This window comes from Nyctereutes procyonoides, unplaced genomic scaffold (genome assembly GCF_905146905.1).
Source record: "Nyctereutes procyonoides isolate TBG_1078 unplaced genomic scaffold, NYPRO_anot_genome, whole genome shotgun sequence".
Lineage (NCBI taxonomy): Eukaryota > Metazoa > Chordata > Mammalia > Carnivora > Canidae > Nyctereutes > Nyctereutes procyonoides.
In genome coordinates, this window is record NW_026575036.1 from 22,821,241 (window position 1) to 22,845,747 (window position 24,507).

Here is a 24,507-nt window from a genome sequence, read left to right on the forward strand (position 1 = left end):
GCGGCTCAGGTCGCGACTTCAGGGTTGTAAGATAGAGCCCTGTGTCGGACTCTGAGCTGGCAGGTGCCTGCCTAAGATTCTCTCTCTCCCAGGGCACCTGGGAGGTTCATGTGGTGAGGTGTCTACCTTCAGATTAGGTCATGATCCCAGGGTCTCTGGATAGAGCCCAAAGTCAGGCTCTCTGCTCAGCGAGGAGTCTGCTTCTCCCTCTGTCCCTCCCCACTGTTCATGTTCTCTCTCTCTCTCTCTCTCTCTCTCTCTCTCTCTCTCTCTCAAATAAATAAATAAAATCTTCTTTAAAAAAAAAGATACTCTCTCTCCCTCTGGCTGCCCCACCCCAATGCCTACTTTCTCTCTCTCAAAAAAAAAAAAAAAGAATTCACATTCATAAATAAATAATGGAATTCAGCAAGAATTTGGTATGAGATTTGGTAGTCACTACTATGCATTTTCTTTCAGAACAACAGTGAAAAATTAAATGGACTCAAACTTCACATAAGTCCAAATTTGGATTCTTTGCTAATGATTGCATGTTAATAACAAGATATGTATATTTAAAAAAATAACCAACCCCTGTTGGTACGTGGTAATATCAAACAGAATGAAGTATTCTCTTGTTTCGATCTTTTCTAGCATCTTGCTTATGACTTTGTTGTCATTTTCACTCTTTACCAGTTATTTTTTTATTTACAGCTATAGCTATAGATAAAATTAAACTTTAGCTCCAAAGATAATAGTGCTTTCAAAATCAAAATGCAAAAAAGCTTAACAAGTCTATCTGGAGGAGGGAATAGTGGCTAATTAACATTTATCATAAGCCCCATTCCTCCTAGAGAGGGATGATGCACCATGTGCAAAATGGCCTATTTCAGTTTCAAATGCTGGCAGCACTCGGTGCCAGAGAGACCCAGTTCCAGAGCCAGCAGTACCCAGGTCTTTTCATGCATCACATCCTGACAGCTGAATCTGTTTGTAGAGTCTTATGCCACATCTTGTTCTTCCTCAATATCCACAATGCCACAAGGACAGATTTCGCCCTTCAAAAAACATTTGATCTTTAGTTTGGAAGTACATTCCATTCTGCTTTAATTAAAAACAGGTGTCTCTGCAGTGAAAACTTAAAACATTTCTTTCACACTACTCATTGTCCTCTCTGATATTTGTACAGATTGCTCTTGAATCCTCTCCAGTTAATCCACTAAAATATAAATGTATTCACTGACTAATGATCATCAATATCAACGGGGCATTTGATTTACTCTTCCCCCCCCCTTTTTTTTAATGGAAAGCCTTTTACCTGAAATTCTCTATTTCAATTTAATAATTTGAAGTTTCCCTTCTGTGGAGTCCTAGGTCAACATACAAAATTGAAAAAAAAAAGGCAACAAATTCTATTTTCTTCACCTACTGCTATAAAGATAGTGTAGAAAGAAAATGATCCTCCAATATCTTCCAGTAGTACATATTTGTTGCACTGTTATATAACTTCAGAAAGTCTAAAACGAGGTAGTTCTGCATTTGTACCTCTAGTCTATATTTTCCCATGAGAGCATAGCTTTGTGAGACACAGATGGCTACCGTTTAAACATTCCCCCCGGTTTCTTCATAAGGCGGCTAAGATCATATTTACCTAAAACCCTGAGTTTTTTTGTCTCATGCCTGTGTAATTAACATCAGTTCTGGAAAGTTTTAGAAATAAGACTGAGCCTGCAAATTTCCACAGCCTGTCTGGCCTTTGCCCAACATCACCCTCTGACTTTACTAATTTGCTGACCAAAATAACAAAAAGTAATCATCCATTAAATAGGTGGGTTCTCCCCATTTAATAGTTTCCTGCCTGGTCAATGATTCACAGAGTGAACACTCATTTTTTTTCCATTAGTCTCTGAAACATGTTCTAATTTGGAAGTGTGTTATCAAAGAACAATTTAAATTATACTATTTTCACTGTAAATGCAACCAATTATTAAAAATTGGACCCACAGCAGCAAAGGGATGAAAATGTACTATGAGATGCTTTGTTGTAGAGAGGCATTTATGATAAGGATAATGAAATTTTCATAGCGACTTTTAAAAAATTGACCTCTGCAAAGAGTCTTACTGTCTTCAAGGTGAGTGGCAATAAATACACATCCATTCTCTGTTCTTTACTTTCCTTTTACAGGGCTCACTTCTTGCAAATTCCCATACTACAGCTTCCCATTCCAACTCAAGTTCTTATACCCAATTCGTTTAAACTTCAAATAATTCTTCACTTCAACCCATAACATAGTAATCTTACAAAAAGCATGACCTAAAACACTGTCTTGTCTCTTCAGGATTATTGTTTACTACAGAAACTAGTGATGAAACTTCAGGAAGAACTTGGTAAGGGAAATGGTAAATGGTGATCCAGATTTGAGTTAGAAATGTTAAAAGTTCAATTAAAGTGAGTTCCACTTTCTGACCTTTGAAGTTTAAGTTAAAGGAATGGGGTAGTCATTTCTGCGTGTTTTCTTTCAGAATAATAATGAAACATTAAGTGTACTAAGACCCCAAATAAGCCCAAGTTTGGATTCTTTCAACTTGACTTGGATTCAATGACCCTTTCTTTCAGACACTTTAAAGCATTTCTCTCCTTTATTTGGATATCTTTCTTCTCCTATTCTGAGAAGTCCCTCCCTCTGTTTTCATTTGAAAGGCAAAAACATAAAGCCTACAGTCACAGTATTTCTCTAAGATGTTTGAATTAAATTATCTATTAAGTATCCTATATAAATTCACTCTGAACATCAGGGGATAGAAAGTATTAACAAAAGCAATAACATTAATACTTACATTTCAACAGAACTTTTGAAAATCAGCCTCTGAAGGAAGAACAAACGTATGAATGATAGTATCATAAAATAAGCTCTCTCTCTGGAGTACTCAGACACTTTAAAGGAATCTGTATTTATAGTATAATTAGCAATTTGATGAAATATAGTAAGGATACACAAAAGTACATCCGTGAGCAACACGTCCTCCTCCAAAGTTGACACGTTCTCAGGAAACATCCAAGTTCAACATCCAGGTTCCAAGAACACTGCATCTCATTGGTAGCACAGGCCAATCAGTTTTATAGACCTTTTAATTTTCTTTTTAACAACCTGTCAGTCTCCAGAAAGAGCTCTGCTCAGTTACAAGTACATGTCAACACACACAACTCATAGTGAGCATGTTCAGCCACCAATTACTGCTGGAAATTCAAATAAGTTCTAAAAATATAGGTTATGTTCTGTTCTGAAATACTTAATCTATCTGGCACTTTTTCTGGGACATTTAATGGTCCATCAGTACAACGTGTTAGACTGTAAGAACACAGAATTAGACATAGTGCTTGCCTAGGGGATTCTCCACTTAAATAGACAAGCAACATAGATTAAACACTAAAACACCAGTGTGTGGAAGATATAAAGTGGATCACTACCATGAAGAGTGAATGTTTATAAAACAGACAATGCATAGCACTGTAGTGAGCTATCTCTCACTACAAACCTTGATAAGAGCAGTAGAAGAACCAAGATCATTTTTTAAAAGAAAGCTATTTTGAAGAGAGCATTAAGGATTATCAGATAGATGAAAAGGAAGATGCTCTGGACATCAGAGGTTACAATAAAAAGAATAATTAAAAGGGAAAAGAGAATAATTTAATTTCAGCTGAAACTAAAGTGACCTTAGAAAGCATTTAGTCTAATTCCCACTCCCACCCCTTTGAAACATTTTCTCTGAAATAGGTCATTTAATCTCCATTTGAATATTATTAGAAGTATGTTTATTGGATGGATGGATGGATGGATGGATGGAAGGATGGATGATTTTAATGATTGAAACAGGTGATTTATCTATTTGACCAAATATATCTATTTGACGGAATATATCCAAAGTATTATTTCAACATATAATCAACATAAAGTATTGATATTTTACTCTCTTTTTTCAGACTGTCTTAAGGAGCTTGTATGTATTTTTATACTTACATTGCATTCTCAGTTTGTACTAGGTACATTTTAAGTACTCAGCAGCCATACGTGGCTAGTAGCTACTATATGTAATAGGACAGCTCAGTTCTAGAAAATGGTTCACAAACTTGGTTGAACATCAGAATCACAGGAAACTTTTTTCAAATACAGATTTCTAGGATTCACCCTCAGAGATATGGATTTACTTAGTTTAGGAAGGCTAGGGAGTCCTTTTTCAACTTAGTCAATAAACCCATTGATCATCAAGCTGACATTTGGGAATCACTGCTCTAAAACAACGTGAAATAAATATAAGTCCTCTTATACATGCTGCCCTTCTAATACGTAAAAAATAATAATTAAAAAATCACGTCTCCACTATCTTTTATTCTCCAGGCTAAAAATTCCAAATTCCAAGCTCTTTCAACCATTCCTCATCTGACATGGTTTCCAAACTTTCAATTCCCTAGTTGCTTTCCTCTGGATGTACTCCAGTTTGGTTTATTTGCAGTAGTGGGGAAGTACTACAGCAGAGATAATCCAAATTAATCCTTATTTGCCTTTGAAATGTTTCTCAGTACTTTTAGATGAATATGAGCATCCCTGCTAAGTGTTGAATTCACAATACTTCAAACTAAAACTGTAAACTCTCACTGTCAACAAGCATTCAGGATGTCCAGGTTCCTTAACATGCCTGTATTTCCTCTGTGCCACACTCCATCTTGGGATGGAGAAGAGCCCTCTCAGTATGATTCAGAGCACTAAGGTAAGCAGAACTACCATTTTTCCATGCCTCTCAATCCTCTTACCTTTTTCCATTACTAGAGATGAAAGTAGTAGGTGTTTTGATTTAGAAGAAGAGCTCTTTCGCCTGTTTTAAAGCTACATAAATATAAAACATAATAATGTCACCAAAAAAAAATCAGATTTGCCATGAATAATTGGACTCAATTCAATGCCACAAATATTCACTTACTGATGGCTGGCTGAGCACACTACGTGAACTTTGTGAGAGTTAGGATGCTATAAGAAGAAATAAGGCAGAGTCCCAAGCCTTAAAGAGATCGCAAACTAGTCAGCCAAGTATATCCATGTGACACATTTTTATGGAGTTTATACTATATGCTAGACACCCGGGTTACACATCAGTGAATAAAACATTCAAAAATCCCCGTCTTGGGACACCTGGGTGGCTCAGCAGTTGAGTGTCTGCCTTCAGCTCAGGGCGTGATCCCAGAATCTGGGATCGAGTCCCACACCAGGCTCCCTGCAAGGAGCCTGCTTCTCCCTCTGCCTGTGTCTCCGCCTCTCTTGGTGTCTCTCTCATGAATAAATAATAAATCTTTTTAAAAATCCCTATCTTAATGGAACTTGTTTTCTAGCAGGGGAGACAGATGCTTAATAATTCAAATGATATGTAAGTGAATTATATAGCATGTTAGATGATAAATGTTATGGAAACTAACAGATCAGAATAAGGGCTGTCAACAGTACTTGTGGGGTAGAGAACTAGCTGAAATTTTACTCAGTGGTGAGAATAGGCCCATTAAAAAATTGATATTTGAGAAAACATTTGAAGGAAAGGGGAAAACACAGATATCTAGGGGGAGGAGAATTCCAGGCAAATAGCCAGTGCAAAGGTCCTGAGGCAGAAGAGTAACTGGTCTGACTGTGGAACAGCAAAGAAGCAAAGTTCACAAAGATGAACAGATTATGCTGGAAAAGTAATGGGGCGGAGGGTGGAATTGTCCACACAGGTTTTTGTAGGGCATAATAAGAAGTTTATCTTTTGAGTGAAATAAAGAACCTCTGACTGGGGCAAAGCAGTGACATGGATATATACTGTGTTTTTAAAAGATTACGCGGTACCTATGCTGAGAATACAGTATAGAGGAGCAAGAGTTAAGCAGGAAGACCATATAAAAGGCTACTGCAGTAATCCGGCTGAAAGACAGTGACAGCAGCAAGGAAAAGACAAGTGGTCGGCCTTTCTATGCTTAAAAAAATGCTATAGTATAGTGAAGTGGCTGTTTTCATACAGGACACTAAGAGAGCATAGAGGAAGAAACAATAATTTCACCAAAGGAAGAATTTGTAGCCAAAGTGACAGCTTAGCTGAGTCCAGAATAATATGTCAAAGTTCACCAGGAAAAAAAAAATCAAGAACCAGAGAAGGAACTGAGATGGAGATGGCGCTGGCTGGAACAAACACAGGGCATGATCCTTTCCTTGGGGAACGTATAGTCTCAATGGGGAGACAAGAAGGTAAGTCACTGAAGATCAGAGTCTTTGGTGCCACTGGGATAAAAATGTGGCATAGGGACATGGGACAGCAGAAATAACCAATATATGCCAACAAGATATTTAAGAGAAGAAGCCAAAGAAGCACCCAGAAAATGTAGGGAAAGTGATCCTAATTCACAAAGGATCCACAGGACCATCCCAACCATTCTGTCAACATTATACTGGCCCCTACACCACTATTCAAGACTCCCTGAAATGTTATATCTGCCATCACCAGTTTTCACCTCCAGTTCCTACCAACAGTTCAAACTGGTATCTTGCCAAGGAAGGCCAAGTGTACCCTAACCAGAGCCAAGTAAAGCAATTGTATCATTTGTTTCTCAGAACTACTAACACTTCTGCCTATGACTCAAAAACTACTAAGCTAAGCTTTTAATATGCTTAGAAAGTAATGTGTGGGGCAGCCCGGGTGGCTCAGCAGTTTAATGCCACTTTGGCCCAGGGTGTGATCCTGGAGACCCGGGATCGAATCCCACATCGGGCTCATGGAGCCTGCTTCTCCCTCTGCTGTGTCTCTGTCTCTGTCTCTCTCTCTCATAAATAAATAAATAAAAGCTTTAAAAAAAGGAAAAAGAGAAAAGAAAGTAATGAGTGTTTGGGTGTCTACAGAGGAGCTATTCTATCAATCTTCTTTTGTTGGTTTTCTCTATTGGCCCCTCACTTTTGAACAGTGATATAATAGGGCAAATCTTACTCCTTCCCCTTCAAATTTGCCATTTATTCTCATCCCTCCCTGCATACTCTCTTGCACTCAGTAAAGCCAAAACAGCAAAACTACAACAAAAGATGCTTCAGGGCCAGTTTCTCCTCCACTCCAGTTGACCTTCCACCTGTCCTGCCTGCCTCATGTGAAAGTCACTTCACCTTAGCTCACTCATTTCCAGCATTTCTACCTGGAAGCCCCTAAAAAAAAAAAATCCAAGGAGCATGACCTGCCACTAAGCTAATTACAAAATAAAACAAATATTTTTTTTATTTTATATAAAATAAAAATATTTTATATATATTTATTTAACATATATTAAATGTTTGGTAAATGTCAGGCAGTTTCATTCATTTAATCTACTCATCAGCTCTAAGAAGTAGTACTATTTTTACCTCAGAGGATCAGTTAAGTAACAAGATCAAGTTCACACAACCAGTGAACAAATTCCAACCCAACATGTCCAGCTCTGGAGCCCATAGACCTAACTAATACTGCATATCACAATGAACTTAGAATCACCTCCACCATGTCTTCCCTACATCCATGCCAGTAGAGTGTGACCTTTCAGAGCAATAGTTTCCTGTCCTCATTCCAAAACTTCCCTTTGCAGGAAAATACATGTGGTTGCCTAAGTTCCCTTATCCTTCCCCCAGCATGAAGAATGTCAGCAGAGGTGCCATCAAGAACAACTCAGAAAACACCTGTCCAAGTGCCCAGTGGCTGGCAGCAGGCCAAAGGGAAAGAGTCATGCTCTGCTTTTCTTCCCACCTGTTCTCTCCCTAGTTCTTTTCAATTACAGTGGCCCATATCTGAGTTTCAACAAATGAGTTTATTGGTGAGACAGAAGTCATCATAACAAAAAACATCTATTAATAAACTGCTTACAAAATGAGTTTGCACATACACCTGCCTCTTCAATGTCAATGCTAACCGAAATCTAGCTGGCAAAAGATGAAAATTTTCATGAAGTTGATAAGAAAAATGCTCAAATGACACACAAAGGTCTTATGACAGACTTATGACAGTCTGACACGGGTAGCTACATTTCAAAAATGAAAAATAAAAATTGTACCATTATGACAAGTATCAAAATATAATAGTTTTGTGTTAAAAGGGTAAAGAGAATGTCCTCACATGTTTTTATAAGGACAAATACACACACACACACATAAAATCAACACCTGATTTTACTCTACTTGTTCTTATAATTAACTCATAGTTAAATGATCACCTACACTTTGTCATATATACACTAGGACATATCATTTTCATAGTGTTTAGCTTCATTTTTTGAGATAAAGTCCTAAATTTTCTTTTTCACTATTTACAACTAAATTTCAGTTCCTGTTTTACCTCCTGTATTAAGTTATGTAAACATTTCCTTCCTCCATTATACTGTGTGCCCCATCCTCATACACAGAAGTGCTGCAATAAAAAAATTTTAATTGAACTGAAGTAAAATCAATGGGAGCCATATCACACTGTAGGGCCTGACTGTCTAATACCTAAGTTATCAGTTAGCAGATATCGAATCATGGAGTGATAATAAGAACAAGAAAGAGGCTAAATATCTGCAAGATGGGGGTCCAACATGAGGATAAGGAACCAGTGGGAGATGAAATAAAGCCAAAGAAAGATAGAGGCTCTTCACTTTAGCTGGTATCTGGGTGTATCTCAGCCATGACATTCAAAGTCATCCACTTGTCAGAGCCTGTCAAGATTGCTCCAACTCTTCCCAAATAAAGCCTAGTTGACATCCCACAGAGACCCATGGCACTTTTGAGATGAGACTTCTGGTTATGCTTGCCTCTGCCCCCAAGTATGATTACCACACTCGGTAGATGCCACACACCATGCAACACCATTCTACTTTTAAAATATTCATGCTAATTTTCCTCCTCCACCTCTGTGCTAGCCTTTGGGGGAGTAAGGGTATATTTCTTGAAAAATAAATACAATCAAAAAGCCCAACATTTGATTTTGTTCTGTTTGCTCTCTGAATGATGTCATAGCCAAATGATGGAAAGAATTTCTTAAAGATTCGGCATGTAGTATGAAGACTCTGACTTTACACTTCAACTATTTTGTCACAAATGCCTAACATAAGTTTAACTGGTTAGTTCAAGTTTCCAACAACCCTACAAAAACACTGTCATGCATAGTTGAGACAGTTCAAAAGAAAGTTTAATTCAGTTACAAAATAAAATGGATGCTAATGCTTAACATATATATGTTTCCTATGGCTGCTGTAACACATCACTTTAATGGCTGAATCAACAAATTTATTATCTCACAGTTCTGGAGGCCAGAAATCCAAAATGAATTTCACTAAGCTAAAATCAAGGTGTTTTCAGGGCTGTGTTTCTCCTGGAGGTTCTAGGGGGAAGATCCATTTTCTTCCTTTTTATGGCTTCTATGGGCTGCCCACATTCCTTGGCTCATGACCACATTCCAACCTCAAAGTCAGCAATGGCCAATAACTAATCAGGTCTTTCTCTTGATGCATCACATTAACACTGTTGCTTCTACCTCCCTCTTCCACATTTAAGATATCCTTATGATTACACGGGACCCACTCATATAACCCAGGATAATCTCCATATTTTGAAATCTGCTGATTAGTAACCTTAATTACATCTGCAACCTTTATTTCCCGCCACCCCCTTACCAAGTGATATATTTACATGTTCTGAGGATTTAGTATATGGGTGGTTGGGAGATCATTATTCAGCCTACCACAGCTTGTCTTTCACACCCAAAGATTCATATCCAGCCCACATGGAAAGTACATTCACTCTATCCAAAAGTCTCAGTAGAATATCAACTCATGGTTTAAAATAGGGTCTCAATCTTAGCAATTCAAAAGTCCCAAATGCCACTGTCTAAATGAGGCTTTGGGTACAATCCATCCTGAGGGCACACAATTCCTCTCCATCTGTGAACCTGTGAAACTCAAGACACAAGATATCTGCTCCCAAAATATGATGGTACAATGGACATGGATAACAAGTATAGACATTCCCATTCAAAAAGAAAGAAAAAGGAAGTAAAAAAAAAGTAGACATCAGACCTGTGCAAATTTGAAATCCAGCTAAGCAAACTGCATTTGATTTCAAAGTCTGGGAATCATCCTCTGTGGCCCTTGGATCCATGCTTTAGGATCTCAGCTCTGTCTTCTGGGCTCTCAGTTCTGTCCTATTGTTCAACCTTGTTTTTTCACATGTTTTCAGCTAAGTAGATTAATCAGCTTGTTTCTTGCTTATAGAACTGCTGGGATCCAACAACCTTCTTTCATTACATCCTCTCACTTCCATTTTCATGCCCAGCCAGATGTATTTTTGATGGTATAATATTCTCAAGAACCACATAGATCTCCCATACGTATCATGGTGGTTTACTCCATTAGACAAGAGGCTCCTCCACAGGTATTTCCTGAATAAACCTATCTCTTTAACTGGCTTCTGCTGAGATGTTTGAGGGAACCCATGAGTTCCATGTTTGATTTCATCAAAATGCCCTTTATATGACTGAATCCTCTGACCTTACTTCTAAGGCCCTCCCAAAAGGTTTTCCAGCCACACCATTGGCTTTATTTCCAGAGCAGGCATTCCAGGTAGTGAATCTCTGAATTTAGCATCCTTTGCAATATGGGAGGCTGAGAATTTCTCAAATATCAAATTCTGAGTTCATTTTTGCATAATAGCTCTTTCTTCAAACCACCTCTCTCCTCTCACTTCGTACTAGAAGCAGCAGCAAGAAAAACCCAGGCTGCACTTTCAACGCTCTGCACACAACTCACCTTGACTAAAGACCTCAGCCCATGTTTATCAGCTTTACTTGCCACATAACTTCAGGATGCAATTTAGCTGAGTTTTAGCCACTGCATGGCAAGGATCCCCTTGCCTCAGGTTTGCAATAGCAAACGGATTTTTATCTCAGCCCTCACTGGCAGTGTCTTTAATGTCTGCATTTTTACCAATAGTCTGTTTGTGACAATTTAGGTGTTCTCCAAGGTGATTTAAGTTTTCTCTACCATACTCTTCATTTTCTTCTGAGTCCTCACGAATAGAATTGCCATCATCCATGTATCTCGGTCTATTCAAGGCAATCTGGGCTTTTTTTAGCATGCTTTTCAAAACTCTTTCAGTCTATACCTATTTCCCAATTCCAGAGCCACTTCCACATTCTTAGGTGTTTCTTACAGCAGCCCCCACTTCCATGTATTAGTTTCCTTTGGCTGCTCTAGCAAATCACCACAAACTTCATGGCTTAAGTCAAAACAATTTATTATCTCACAGTTCTGGAGGTCTGGATTTTAACCCAGTTCTGAGTTAAAATCAAGTTTCAGCAGTGCTGGACACTCTAAGGGAAAATCCATTTTCTTGCCTTGTTTGCCTTCTCAAGACTGCCCATATTCCTTGGCTACTTTTATCTTCAAAGCCAGCAGCGGCAGGTCTAGTCATTCTCTCATTGCATCAGTAACACTGACCCTTCTAACCTCCCTCTTCCAGATCTAAAGGACCTGGCCTGCCCATATAATCCAGAATAGTTTTCTTTCCTGAAGGTCAATTGATTAACAACCTTAATTTTATGTACAATCTTAATTCCCCTTTGACACAAAACATAATGTAACCTCAGGTTCCTAGGATTAGGACAAGAACATCTTTGAGGACCATTTTCTGCCTACCACAATGCATTTTTGCATAATGATAAATGTTCAATTCTCCTCCATTAAAATGGCCTACCATGTAAAATGGCCTACCTTGCTCTGCTCATTCATGTCATTTCATATCACAACCCTGTTTCCACTGCTCTGAATTTCTTGCATTTTGTTAAATGCACAACACTCATTCCTGGCTCAGGATCTTTACTCATGCTGTTTTCTTAGTCTCTGTGATTCTCCCTCTTTGTATCCCTGTGGCCTCTCTTCTCCAGCCTCTCTTACTATGTCCTTCAGCTTTCAGCTTAAATGACTCTTCTTCAAAGACAGTCTCCCCGACCCTATGATCTCCTAAACTAGAGTACAGATTCACATTGCACTCTTAGTTTTTCCTCATAGCATTTATATTACTGGTGATTAAGTTATTATCTGTGCAATTGTTTGTTTAATGACTATTTTAGGACACTCTGAAAGTAAAAGTCTAACTTATGTCTTTGCTTTCTGCTAGCAGAATAGGACTGCACAACAAAAATCTATTGAAATGAATGAACATGTCTCCTTTAATCCTCATAAGAATATTAATATTTGTTTGAGGGTACTGAAGTTCAGAGAAATTGAGTCACTTCACCATAGTAAAACATCTAATGAGATTCCACTTGGGTCTATCTGGTTTCTAAGTCCATCTCCTTGTCACTGTGTTATTCTATTCTGTTGGGGTACCAATGACCATTGTCCCTAAGTCTGTGGATGCTCACTGGCCATCATATTGACAAATACTCATTGCAACCTAACCTCACTTTCCTTAATGCAATTACTTTTACCTACTAAAGTCAATAGCCCACCACCAAATGCCCAATTTCAGTCCTGTTTTTAAATACTGATATAAGAGTAGACTTGTGGACATTTTTTTTCCTCTTAAAATCTTTTTCTTTTTAAGATTTTATTTATTTGAGAGAGAGAGGGAAAAAAAGACAGTGAGTGGGGGAGGGGCAGGAGAAGGAGAGATTGACTCCCAAGCAGACTCCCTGCTGAGCACACAGCCATCTTGGGCTCCATCTCAGGACTTATGAGATCATGACCTGAGCCGAAATCACCAGTTAACCCAGTGAGTCACTCAGGGAACTCCGCCTTTAAAATCTTTAAATTTTAAGATTCCTAAAAAAGAACTACCAAACTTATTTTCAAATTACCAACTCAGGAAAAAAATATGCTTTGATTTTATCTACTACTCTTGTGGGGATTAATGGCATTATAAAATCTGTGAATACCTTAGAAGAAATTTTATTAAACCAACAGATGAAACTATCAGCTTTGGGAACCTGGCCAGACAAATTGTTAAAATCAAAGATCTAAAAATCCTGCTAGCGTTGCTAGAAAGTCCTGGAACTGTACTTCATATGTGTTTATTCTTGGTCTCTCATGTACAGAGAAGAAAGAATATTATTATGAACATTATCTTTACAAATACTTCCTAGATTTAAACAGGTAGACATAATTCTATTTATAATTGCACTAGCACTTAAAATTTCAGACCTCTTTATGAGCTTTCATAGGTCTTTTTCATTGTCAGCATTCAGGCCTCTATTTTTTTAAAATGTAAGTGTATTTTTGTGGCTATGAGTCAGACTGCAGCTAGAAATACTTAGAAGATTTTGATGTAGATTCCAAACTGTTGCCTGGATACTTTTCCTTTTGAAAATGATTATAATTGGCACAGATAAAAAGCCACATTTATTAAGGGATGATCTAATTTAGCATCTTCTTACTTCAATTTCCAATGCAGCTACAAATCAAACTTCAACAACCACAAAACAATTTTAGTGATACCATGATAAAAACCAGGTATGACTTTGAAATATATTTTCATTTGCTTTCATTTTACATATATAATAAAATATCATTATTAAGTAATATATTCATATTGCAAAACAATTTACAAAAATTATTTATGGTTTAAAAAGTACTGAATTGAAAGCATCTTAAGTATCACTAAAGGGAATAATGAAGTAGCCAAGAGGAGAAATACTAAATGAGCAAAAATCACTGGGAAATCATATGCTGAGATTTCTTTATTTTCAAGCTAAGAAACAAAAGAAGATGGTTATACCACCACAGAAGAAATTTAATGGTTCAAAATCCCTTCCATTTATATAGAACATATCTGATAGCACAAAGCAACTTATCTGATAGGTTTATATGAAATCTGAGAGCATCTCACAGGTTTTGTAATTTGTTACTATCCTACTATGACATTTTACACACTCTACAAAAATATCTGCAGCACCCTCAATCCACCATAAATCAAATTCATAAAACCTTCAGTCTGAAAGCTTTGGTCTCTCTAAAACCCATGGAATCCCCATGAAGCAGTAGGAGTCAGAATTGACTTTTTACCAATATTTTCTAATAGCAGAGAAAACACATTTCCAAGGTAACGCAGAACTACCAGGCAGAGCCAAATATCTACCTGTTGTCAACTGCATAATCTAAATCTTCAAATAAGAGAAGTTGTTAGAGCATCAATAAATCAGTAATAAATGTCTATTGAGAACACAGCAGGTAGCAGATACTTGCTGACTGACTGGCAATATGAAATAACGTCCCTAATCTGACGGGAAATGAAATTTTACATCTTTAAATCTAGAAAACTATATTTGTTAGGCATTTACTCTGTCTAAAGGTAGGTCTTGGTACCAACATGGACATAAAAACAATTCATCGATGTGCACTGATATGTAGTTACAATGGACAGTTCACTTCCAACACGTTTCCTACCTCGAAGAACTAGCAATTTAAATAAAAATGAAAACATCCCTTTAAAAAACTTAACCAGGAAAAGATATTTGTGCCTTGAGACTATTTCCTAGAAATCGTCTAATTGTCTAGCACGAGAACACAAATTGTACAGTCCTCAAGGTTTCTAGTTGTGACAGGTCAGATACTCTTCAGAGGAAATGAACATCACTAGTATAATTTAAAGGACCTTTGGAAATTTTAAGGGCACTTCAACACTACTTGTTTATTAGGAGCTTTGGCTTCTGTAAAGCTTTCCAGTTACTCAAATTAGCAGTCCTGAAATAACTTTGCTTCCAGTTCACAGAGATTAAAAATCAGAGATTAAAAAAAAGAAGAAAATAAAAAAAAAAACAGAAGTTTAACCCTAATGACACCTCTATTTATTTCACTTTGTGAATTTTGCTGACTGTCTCGTCTTATTTCATTTATTAGATTCGGTCATTGTTTTTAAAGGATTCAATATCCAGGCTGTGCATCCTTTCCCCCCCAAAAAAGACCTTTAAGTGAATAAAATATCATCACCAATAGTTGTCACAATAAAAACATTTACTGGGCTCACCATAATTAACCCAGAAAACCACATTTTAATTTTTTAGAAGAGTAAACTTGTTTCAAATAAATGCAACACATGTCTATTTCCTCCTTTTCCCATTGTATAAGCTTTAGTGTTACTGTCCATGGTGACACATGCTGGTTATGGCAGGCAACAGCACCACTACAGAGACATTCAAGTTTTATTTTATGCCTAGTTCTTGGTCGCAGATTTGCTGAAGTGGTTTTATTTTGCATATCCAACTCTTTAGTAACTATGAATTGCACTTCTCTTGAAGCCATGGCACCACAATCACAAAGGAAAAATCCAGGTGGCTGGGGAGGAGGTGCTCCAGTCAGTCCATCAGATATGTTAAACCAAACTTCCTTTCTCTTTTGCATTCATCTATACTTCACCATATGTAAAACGGATCTTTCTGTGTGTGTTTAGCTACCTTGTAGAATCTCATGTTCTATCTTTCCACAAATCAAACAGTATTCAAAGACTCTGGTAGGTCAAAAGTGATGGCTTGATGCATTGGAATTTGCTTCTGACTACACACTTAAATATAAATGAAAATGTAGACTTTGTGCATAGCCAACATTCAGTGACTTCAATTAAAAAAAAAAGGTTCTATGATATTAAGCGTAGGGTCACGGGGATACAAAATATACCTTTGAATTAAAATGTATTTGAAAGATGTTCAAGATGATATTTAAGAGGATATTATTCTCTTTCTCTTGACATTGATAAAGTAGGATCATGATCTTTCCATGGGGAATCGTTTCAAATCTAATATGTCTGGGATACACAGCAGACAAAACTATTGAGGACTTGCTCGTTTGTCCAGAAAGCTAATAATCTACATAAAGAAATTCCTCCCCACCAGGCACCGCTGTACCTGAAACTTTCAGAGAGCGGTGTCTTAACTAAGATTAAGCTATCCTGTTTTCGACCTAAATCAATTTCACCCAAATGAGGCGTTTGTGCTGTAATTCATTGTTCCCCAGACTCTCAAAATCAACCATCTGCCATCGGAGTTTCTGTACAGTAATTAAGGAACTATCCATCAGAACCGGCGAGAGTGCAAAGTAAGGAGGAGGGAGGGGGCGGGAGGGGAGGAAAACCCAAACCCCTTAAAAAGAGATGGAAGGGGTGTGTGCGCGTGTGCGTGTGCGCGCGCGTGTGTGTGTGTGTGTGTGTGTGTGTGTGTCACGGTAACCCCGCTACGTCTCAGCTCCAGACACCGGCATCCGAAGGCAACAGACAAGTTAGGAGCAGCTGAGGCCAACTCCCCCGGGGTCACCCCAACTGAAACGGCGCCGGGCACTGGGCACGCGCTCCTACCTTGAAAGAGAAAGGCTTTCGTCCCATTATGCAGCCCAGGGACCTGGCGCACTCCGGTCGTGGACTCCCCAAGTCCCAACTCTGTGAAGACGTCGATCTGCAGGGAGGGGTCCACACCGAGCCCCCAGACTGGGGGGAGGGTGGCGGGGGAGGTGGAGGGGAGGGGGCGTGGAGGGGAGGGGAGGGGGAGTGGAAAGAAAGAAAAAGCTCCATCAAAATCCATGCCTCTTCCTCCAGGGCAGGTCGCGGGGACCGTGCTGGGGGCCGAGGAGGGGAGGCGACTCCCTCCTGCACGGCGGCGCACAGCCTTACCTGAGATCAGCAGCCAGGCTGTAAATAGCGGAGCACCCAGTCCCATTTCCGTGACCTACTTTAAGCCCCTCTCGGTGCAAAGTTCCCCCCCCACCCCCTCCTCGGCTCTCGGCCCTCGGAGCCTGGACTAGGGGTGTGACCCGCCCTGGCGTCTCCAAGGCGCGCGCAGAAAAACCCCAATCCCAATCCGCCCGCCACTCCAAGCTTCCCACTCCAGACCTACTTCGGGGCGTGGGGAAAGCAAGGGCTTCCCCAGCAGGCTCCGGGGGCCCCGAGGCAGGGGGTGGGGTGGGGTGGGGGTGGGGGGGTGGAGGGGGGGCATCCCCCTCCCCGCGCCCCCAGCTCTGGGCCACTCACCTGCTCCGAGACCGAAGATCAAACAGAAGGTTCTCAGCAAGACCCGAGGCTCCATGGTGTGGATCTGCTCAGTCCATCGTCTCCCTCTTTAAAAATAAAACATTAAAAAAAAAAAAAAAAAGATCGAAGAGGTTCTCGGAATCAAGCGGGAAAATAACGTCCTGGCTCCGGCCGCTGCCTCGCATTTACTGATTAGTAGGATGAATACGACTTGGTTGCCTAAGAAAAAAAGGGGAGGCCCCCCCAGGCACGTGAAGAACTTGGAGCCTCCAATGCGCACATCGTTCCCGCACACGCAGAGCCCAGGCGCCAGCGCAGGGGGGGGGGGCGGGGGGGCAGAGGGAGGGGTCGGCTCGCTCGGGGGCTGCTCCGCCGGGGGATTGGCTCCGGAGCTGAAGAAAAGCCGCGGAAGGCACGCGCACCCCACGCCCGGGGGAAGGGAGGTGGCGGGGCGGGGGTGGGGCGGGGGTGGGGCGGCCCCCGCAGCCGCGCGAACCTGTTGTAAAGGCAGAGACAATGGAGAGAGCGGCGGAGACGCGGGGGAGAGCGCGCTGCCCGGCGCGGGAGGGGCAGTCCCGGGGAGGCGGGGAGGGACGGGGGGGGGCGAGGCCTCCCCCAGCCCGGGCTCCCGGGGGGGGGGGGGGGGCGAGCCCCGGAGCTGCTGCAGCCCCGCCCTCCCCCTCCCCCTCCCCCCTCCCCGCTCCCCCGCTGACCTGCGCTGCGCCTGCCTCCTCTCGGGATCGAGGGCTGCAAAATCGAGGTGCTAAGTTGGCGGGCGGTCTTCGCTCTCACCCCTCGATTTCGGGCGCGTGTCTTGAAAGACAGACGGAGAGAGAGAGAGAAAGGACCACCCAGGCGCAGACGGCGAGGCCGGGAGCTGCGCTCGCCCGCCCTTTAGGCGAAGGAGGGAAGCCGGCGGGGACTGCAAGGGGAACCCCCTCTAAGGGGCAAGAGGAGGAGGGCTGCCAAGGCGAGCCGGACTCTGGAGGTGCGGCTGGAGCGAGTGGAGACTAGCGGAGGCCGGTGGCGAGCCTGGGGAGCCCCGGCAGCCCCAGGGGAGAGGCTCCCGGCCCGGGGCGGGGCGCTGGAGAGCTTTGCTCGCGGAGCGCGCACGGGGAACTTCTCCTGGAACTGCTGGACAGCTCCGGGACCTCGCGCGCCCCCTGCCAAAGGACGCGGAGAACCGGGCTCTGGCTCGCCGGGACGAGCACACGGCAGGAGACAAGGGCACCAGGGCCAGCAGGCTTACCCTCACCGAAAAGGAGAGACAGATGATAGGTAGGTAGGTAGATAAGTGGATGGATAAGTGGATGGATGGATGGATGGATGGATGGATGGAAGGAAGGAAGGAAGGATGGATGGGTGCATGGATGAGGATGCATGGATGCATGGATGATGGATGGATGGAGGATGGATGGATGGATGGATGGATGGATGGATGGATGGATGGATGGATAAGAGAAAGAGAAGGAGCAAGAGGAGAGAAGTAAGAAGGCAGAGCCTGGGCAAGAGAGAAGAGCCACCCCACTGTTGACCACACTCAAGCATGCTCTACGCACCCTTCTCACCTAGGCGCTGGGACCACAACAGTGAGGACATTTGAGATCTAATTCTCAACCGGCAAAAGTATACTTCAGCTCATTTGCACATAATATTTTTCAACATAGCCTTAAAATTTTGAGGTGAATTTTGAATAATGACATTCAATGCCCATACAGAAAGGAGTTTCAAAAGTGATTAAAATGTTAATTGCTCCAAAGACCAATCGAGTTTCTTAAGTTTCCATCCAAACAAGTAGATTCTGAATTCTCTAACAGGACCCTACATGGCTAGTTATCAAAAATGGAGTCTGAGTCTCCGGCAGAGAAATATGTACTATATTATACCGTAAGGGGAAAAGGGGGACATTTTTAGCTGTACCACTGGAATTTTTAAGGAAAAAACCAGAATCTGGAAACTTTTTTCAGTTTAATTATTAATTATCTCTCTTTATCAAAATTTTTCCACTTTACTTGGAATTTTATAAACTTTGAGAAAGAAATAAGCCAGTACTTGATGAAGTATTGTTTTATGAAATTTCCTAAATTTTCAGAACAAAATAAAATTAACCTAATTGAACCGAATTAATTAATTCAAAGGAAATTAGCCATCAAGAAGTTAAAGATCTTTGTATAGCCATACATCCAAAATATTGGATTGCAATTAGTATCTACAAAAGTTACATTAAATAATGGAATTATTTAAAATTCTACTGGAAGATAGAAATAAGAAGGAAAAGTAACTATACATGTATACACATATTTACGTGAGAAGGTCTCCTAACCTACAGGTACTCAACCAAATCACAGAATCAGCATCTCTCTGGTGCTCACTTATTACATGCTGAAAGCTGTAAGCTTGTCTCTAGTTCCCTCCCACATGCACTTATGCTCCCTCCATAAGAATGGTATTTTGTACCCAGAATTATTGCAGTTGAACCTGCCACTGTAATTATGTGACCTAATTAAAGTTATAGAAACCATTGAAATATCACTACAGAGCATGCTATTCCTATTCCAAAGTATAATGCTTTGGAAAACTGTAAGAAAGGGGAGTCATTGTATTAGCTAGGGCATGGTTATCCACCTGGGCAGAGGTTCCCAACTTCAGAGCTATTTTGAGGTTGGAAACTTCTTTGTTAGGACTATCCTGTGCCTTGTAGGATGATCCTTGATTTCTACCCACTAAATGCCAGTATTTTTAATACTCCTTTTATCTACATGTCTCGTAACTATATCTTTTTTGTGTAGTTTCTTAAATTGATGCTCTAGGGAATACAATATATACAACTTTTCACTATCTATTCTAAAGTCTATATGCTACCGCTTCAGTTGGAATGTAGAACTTTACCAACATATTGGTCCCTTTATCCTCATCCCTTCATGTTGTAGTTGCCTTATATATTAAATCAGCGTACACTGAAACTTCCTTTACACAATGTTAAAATGTTTGCTTACAGTCACTGTGCTAGAAATAATAATGCCCTTTCCCACCCTCCAAAACTACATGTCCTAATGACTAGAACTTGTGAATATTATATTACATGGCAAAGAGACTTAAAGTTGAGGATGGAATTAAGATTTCTATTCAGGCAACCTTAAAATAGGGAGATTATCCTGGATTGTTTGGGTGTGGCCAGTATAATTACAAAGGTCCTTATTTGTGCAAGAGGGCAGCAGAAGAAAAGTTTACAGTAGTGGTAAAATGAGAAGAATTTGTTTTGCTGTTGCTGCCTATGAAGACGGAAGAATACAGAAGGGCTATGAGCCAAGGTATGTGGGTGGGCTGTCTTGAGAAGCTAGGAAGTACAAGAAAAAGGATTCCCCCCTACATCCTCCAGAAAGAAACAGGATCCTACCAATACCCTTATTTTAGCTCAGTGAGATCCATTTTAGACTTGTCAACTATAGAACTATAAAGTAATAAATTTGTGCTGTTTGAAACCACTAACTTTGTAGCATTCTTTTCAGCATTTACAGAAAACTTATGTAAACACAAACCACATAATGAAAATTTCAGTCAAAACGGAAAATTCTTCTGACCCTGAGAGGATTCCCTTTTACCAGTAACACATTACAAAGCCAAACAAAATAGTTAATAATTTTCTTACTCATAAGAAGAAAGAAAATTCTCAGATGCCATGAGAAAAAGGTAGCTAGAGATTGGCAGAGAAAGGAGTAGCCAATGCAATGATTGGGAAAGTTTGGGATACAGGCTTTCAGACTCAATAGAGGCCCTAAGACAATGGGGTAGGATTTTAATATCCACACAAGAACTGGAAACAATGAATTATGGGAAAGCCAGAAGTGGTGAAGATTTTACTGGTCCCTCTGATAACAATAGGAAGCTTCGAAGGATTATAGTGTATATAAAAAGTAACTTTAAAAATTTTGTACATTGGTCTAAAAAGTGACAAAAGTGCCTTCCAGCTGAACATGACCATGGGTGGAAAATAAAGTCATCTATAATAAATGTCAATTCTTAAGCCTTGCCACTTGCAGATACATAGTCCAAAATTACACTCACCACTGGTGTAAGAATTCTACAGTCAGAAATTAGAATAAAAATTCCAGAGTCTCTGAAGAAGGAAATGTAAAACTTATATTAAGGGACTTTCCACATATAACCTCTAGCATATAAGAGGAAAATTTCTGATAAGGAGAAAATCACAATACAATAACAACAACAACTTTGAAGCAAAGTACCATGAAAGACAGGAGGCACACACACAGAAAAAGAACATTAGCATCTCACGAACTCAGAATATCATAAAAATGTGATACAAAGTATAAAATAAGTGTTTTGAATGATTAAAAATTTTTGTAAAGGAATATAAAAATAATGAAAGAACAAAATTGTATGAGGAAAGATTGGGCAGATTTCAAAGAAAAAACAGAACTTCTGGAAATAAAAGTATATTTAAAAACAATATTTAAAAACCATTTGCTATAAAAGCAACAGATGAAACAGAACTGAAAATTAGTGAACAAAAAAAAATCTGAGAACAAAAAACGTGATCCCAGAATGTTACTGAGAATGTGGCAAGAATGATAAGAAGATGGAACATGTGAAAAAAACATGAGTATTAGAATCAGAAGACCTAACACACAACTACTTAGAGATATGGATTAAGAGACTACACAGAATGGAATCAGACAATGTCATAGGAAATATTTAAGCAATAAGTCAAAAGCTTTCAAAAATTAAAGGATATAAGATTCTGATTCTGGGTAAGATAGAATAAGTGCACCCCACCCCCTCTCTCCCTTTGAGAGCTATCAAATCTAGACAGAATGCATGGAGCACTTGAGGACTCTGATAATTAAATAGCAGCAGGCAAATTGAGAAAGACCAGAGTTTGAAGTACTACTATACTGGCAGTGAGTACTCTAAGAATAAACCCCACCAGAGTCAGACTGCCTCTGGGTGGTACACACATGGGATAAATCTGAATGTACTATGAAGTCTTTAAAACCACACACACACACAAAAAAAAAAAACTAGTCAAAATTTGCATCCTAAATCCAATTGAGTCACTTATCTGCTTAAAAAAAAATACATTCTCCATAGTAATTAACAAAACTATGAGTCTTATAATATTAAAATGTTCAGGATATAATCTGAAATTATTTGACATTTGAAAAACCAGGGAAACTTAAACTTACATAGGAAAAATACAATCAACAAATACTGATGCCAAAATGAGAGACCTTGGAATTTGTATTTTTACACAGACATTGAAAATGTTCCAAGAAAATAAGAGCGAATACTCTTGAAACAAATGAGAAGACAGAAAGTGGCAGTGAATAGCTAAAAGCAGAGATTTTAGAACTGGAAAGAATAACTAAAAATTTAAAACTCATTAAAATGGGCTCAGTACTAGAGATGACAGAAGAAAGAGTTAGTTTGATAGAACAATTGAAATGATGCAATCTGAACAACAGAGGGAAAACTTTTTTTAATCAATATAGTAGCAGAAATTGTGAGACAAAACCAAAAGAAACTTATGTCTTCAGAATCCCAAGAGAAAAGAGTTCAGTCCAAAAAAACAATTTCAAGAAATAATGGCTTAACACTTATCAACAACAGCCAAACTATGGAGAGAGCCCGAATGTCCATCGACTGATGAATAGATAAAGAAGATGTGGTAAATAATATATATATATATATATATATATATATATATATATATATATATAAACTCAGCCATCAAAAGAATGAAATCTTGCCATTTACAATGATGTGGATGGAGCTAGAATGTATTATGCTAAGTGAAATAAGTCAATCAGAGAAAGACAAATACCACATGATTTCACTCATTTGTGGAATTTAGGAAAGAAAACAGATTGAACATATGGGAAGGAGGAAAAGAAAAAAAAAGAGACCGGGAAACAAGCCATAAGGGACTCCTAACAATAAAGAACCAACTGAGGGTTGATTGAAGGAGTTGAGTAGGGGATGGGCTAGATAGGTGATGGGGATTAGGAGGGCACTTGTTATGATGAACACTGGATGTTGTATATAAGTGATGAATCACTGAATTCTACTCTTGAAACCAATATTGCACTGTATGTTAACTAAAATTTAAATAAAAATTTCTAAAAAGAAAAAATGGCTTAAGACGCCTTGAATTTGTCAAAAGACATAAACTTAGGGTTTCAGGGAACTCCGTATATCCCAAAGAGGATAAACTCAAAGAACCTATGACCAGCCATATCATAATCAAACTGCTGAAAACAATAAAAAAGAAAACTATCACAAAGAAAAAAAATACTGAAAGCCAACCGGGAAAAATGACACTTTATTTATAGGGAAGCAACAATTTGAATGAATACAGACTTGTTATCAGAAACCACAGAGGCCAGATGGAGAAGAACAACATTTTTTAAAGTGCTCAAAGAATACTGTCATTCTGGAATTCTGTATCTGGTGAAAAGATCCTTTAGAAATAAAGATGGAGGAAAAATATTCTCCGATGAAGAAAATCTAAAAGAACTGGTTATCAGCAGGCCTACTTTGAAAGAACTGCTACAGAAACTTCTTCAAACAGAAGGGAAATGATAACAGAAAAACAACTAACATACCAGGAATGAAAAAATAACAAAGATGGTAAATATCTGGGTAAACATAGACTATTCTTCTCTTGAGTCTTAGAAAATATGCTTGTATTCATTTTCTATTGCTAGTATAACAAATTACCACAAACTCAGTAGCTTGAAATAACACAAATTTGTGATCTTACAGTTCTGTAGGTCATAAATTTGACACTGGTCTCATCAGGCTAAGCTCAGTGTGTTAATAAGGCTGTACTCCTTTCTGAAGGCCCTAAGAAAAAACGTTTTTCAGCTTCTAGAGAGTACCTGCAATCCTTGGCTCATTGACCCCTTCTATCTCCAAAGCCAGCAACAGCAGTCAAGTCCTACTGATAGTGCATTCTCTGTTTCTCTGACTACAGTTTGGAAAGGTCCTCAGCTTTTAAGCACTTACATGATGACACTGAAGTCATCTGGATAATGTAGGATAATCTGGGGCCTCCACCAGAAGGCCCTTAAAATTAATTATTTGTACAAAGTTCCTTTGTCATCTTTGGGAACATATCCATAGTTTCTGAGGATTAGGGTGTGGACATCTTTGAAGAGCCATTCTTCTCGCTATCACAGTGATGGAAAGAAATATTTTTAAATCATCTACAGGGGTTTAAAAGTATGTATATTTAAAACAAAAAACAACCACAACATAAAAAGATGAGGATCAATGAACCAATATGTTGGTAAATTTTCTATAGTCTAATTGAAGTGGTAACATATGAACTCAAAGTAGACAGTGAAAAGTTAAATATGTATATTTGACTCTCTAGAACACTAATTTAAAAAGCTATACAAAGATATAGTTAAAGATACAATCAATAAAATAGAATACTAAAAAATATTCAAATAACCTGAAAGAGGAAGGAAAGGGTTAAGAGAGAAATAGA

General features: G+C 39.3%; 1 protein-coding gene across 2 annotated transcripts in view; it reads right to left on the minus strand.

Moving 5' to 3' along the window:
- Positions 1-17,900, minus strand: part of NELL2 (neural EGFL like 2) — a 324,517-nt gene extending 306,617 nt beyond the window's left edge. Inside the window, exons 1-3 of one of the 2 annotated variants that reach the window (XM_055318667.1) lie at positions 17,708-17,900; positions 16,995-17,080; positions 16,326-16,454 (exon numbers count right to left, since the gene is read on the minus strand). In XM_055318667.1, the coding sequence (XP_055174642.1) occupies positions 16,326-16,454; positions 16,995-17,049 (184 nt within the window). In that variant the 5' untranslated portion in view covers positions 17,050-17,080; positions 17,708-17,900. Of the gene's footprint in view, positions 1-16,325; positions 16,455-16,994; positions 17,225-17,707 lie in introns of those variants that run through there. The other variant, XM_055318666.1, reaches the window with a different exon arrangement.
- Between the last annotated feature and the right edge of the window lie 6,607 nt (positions 17,901-24,507).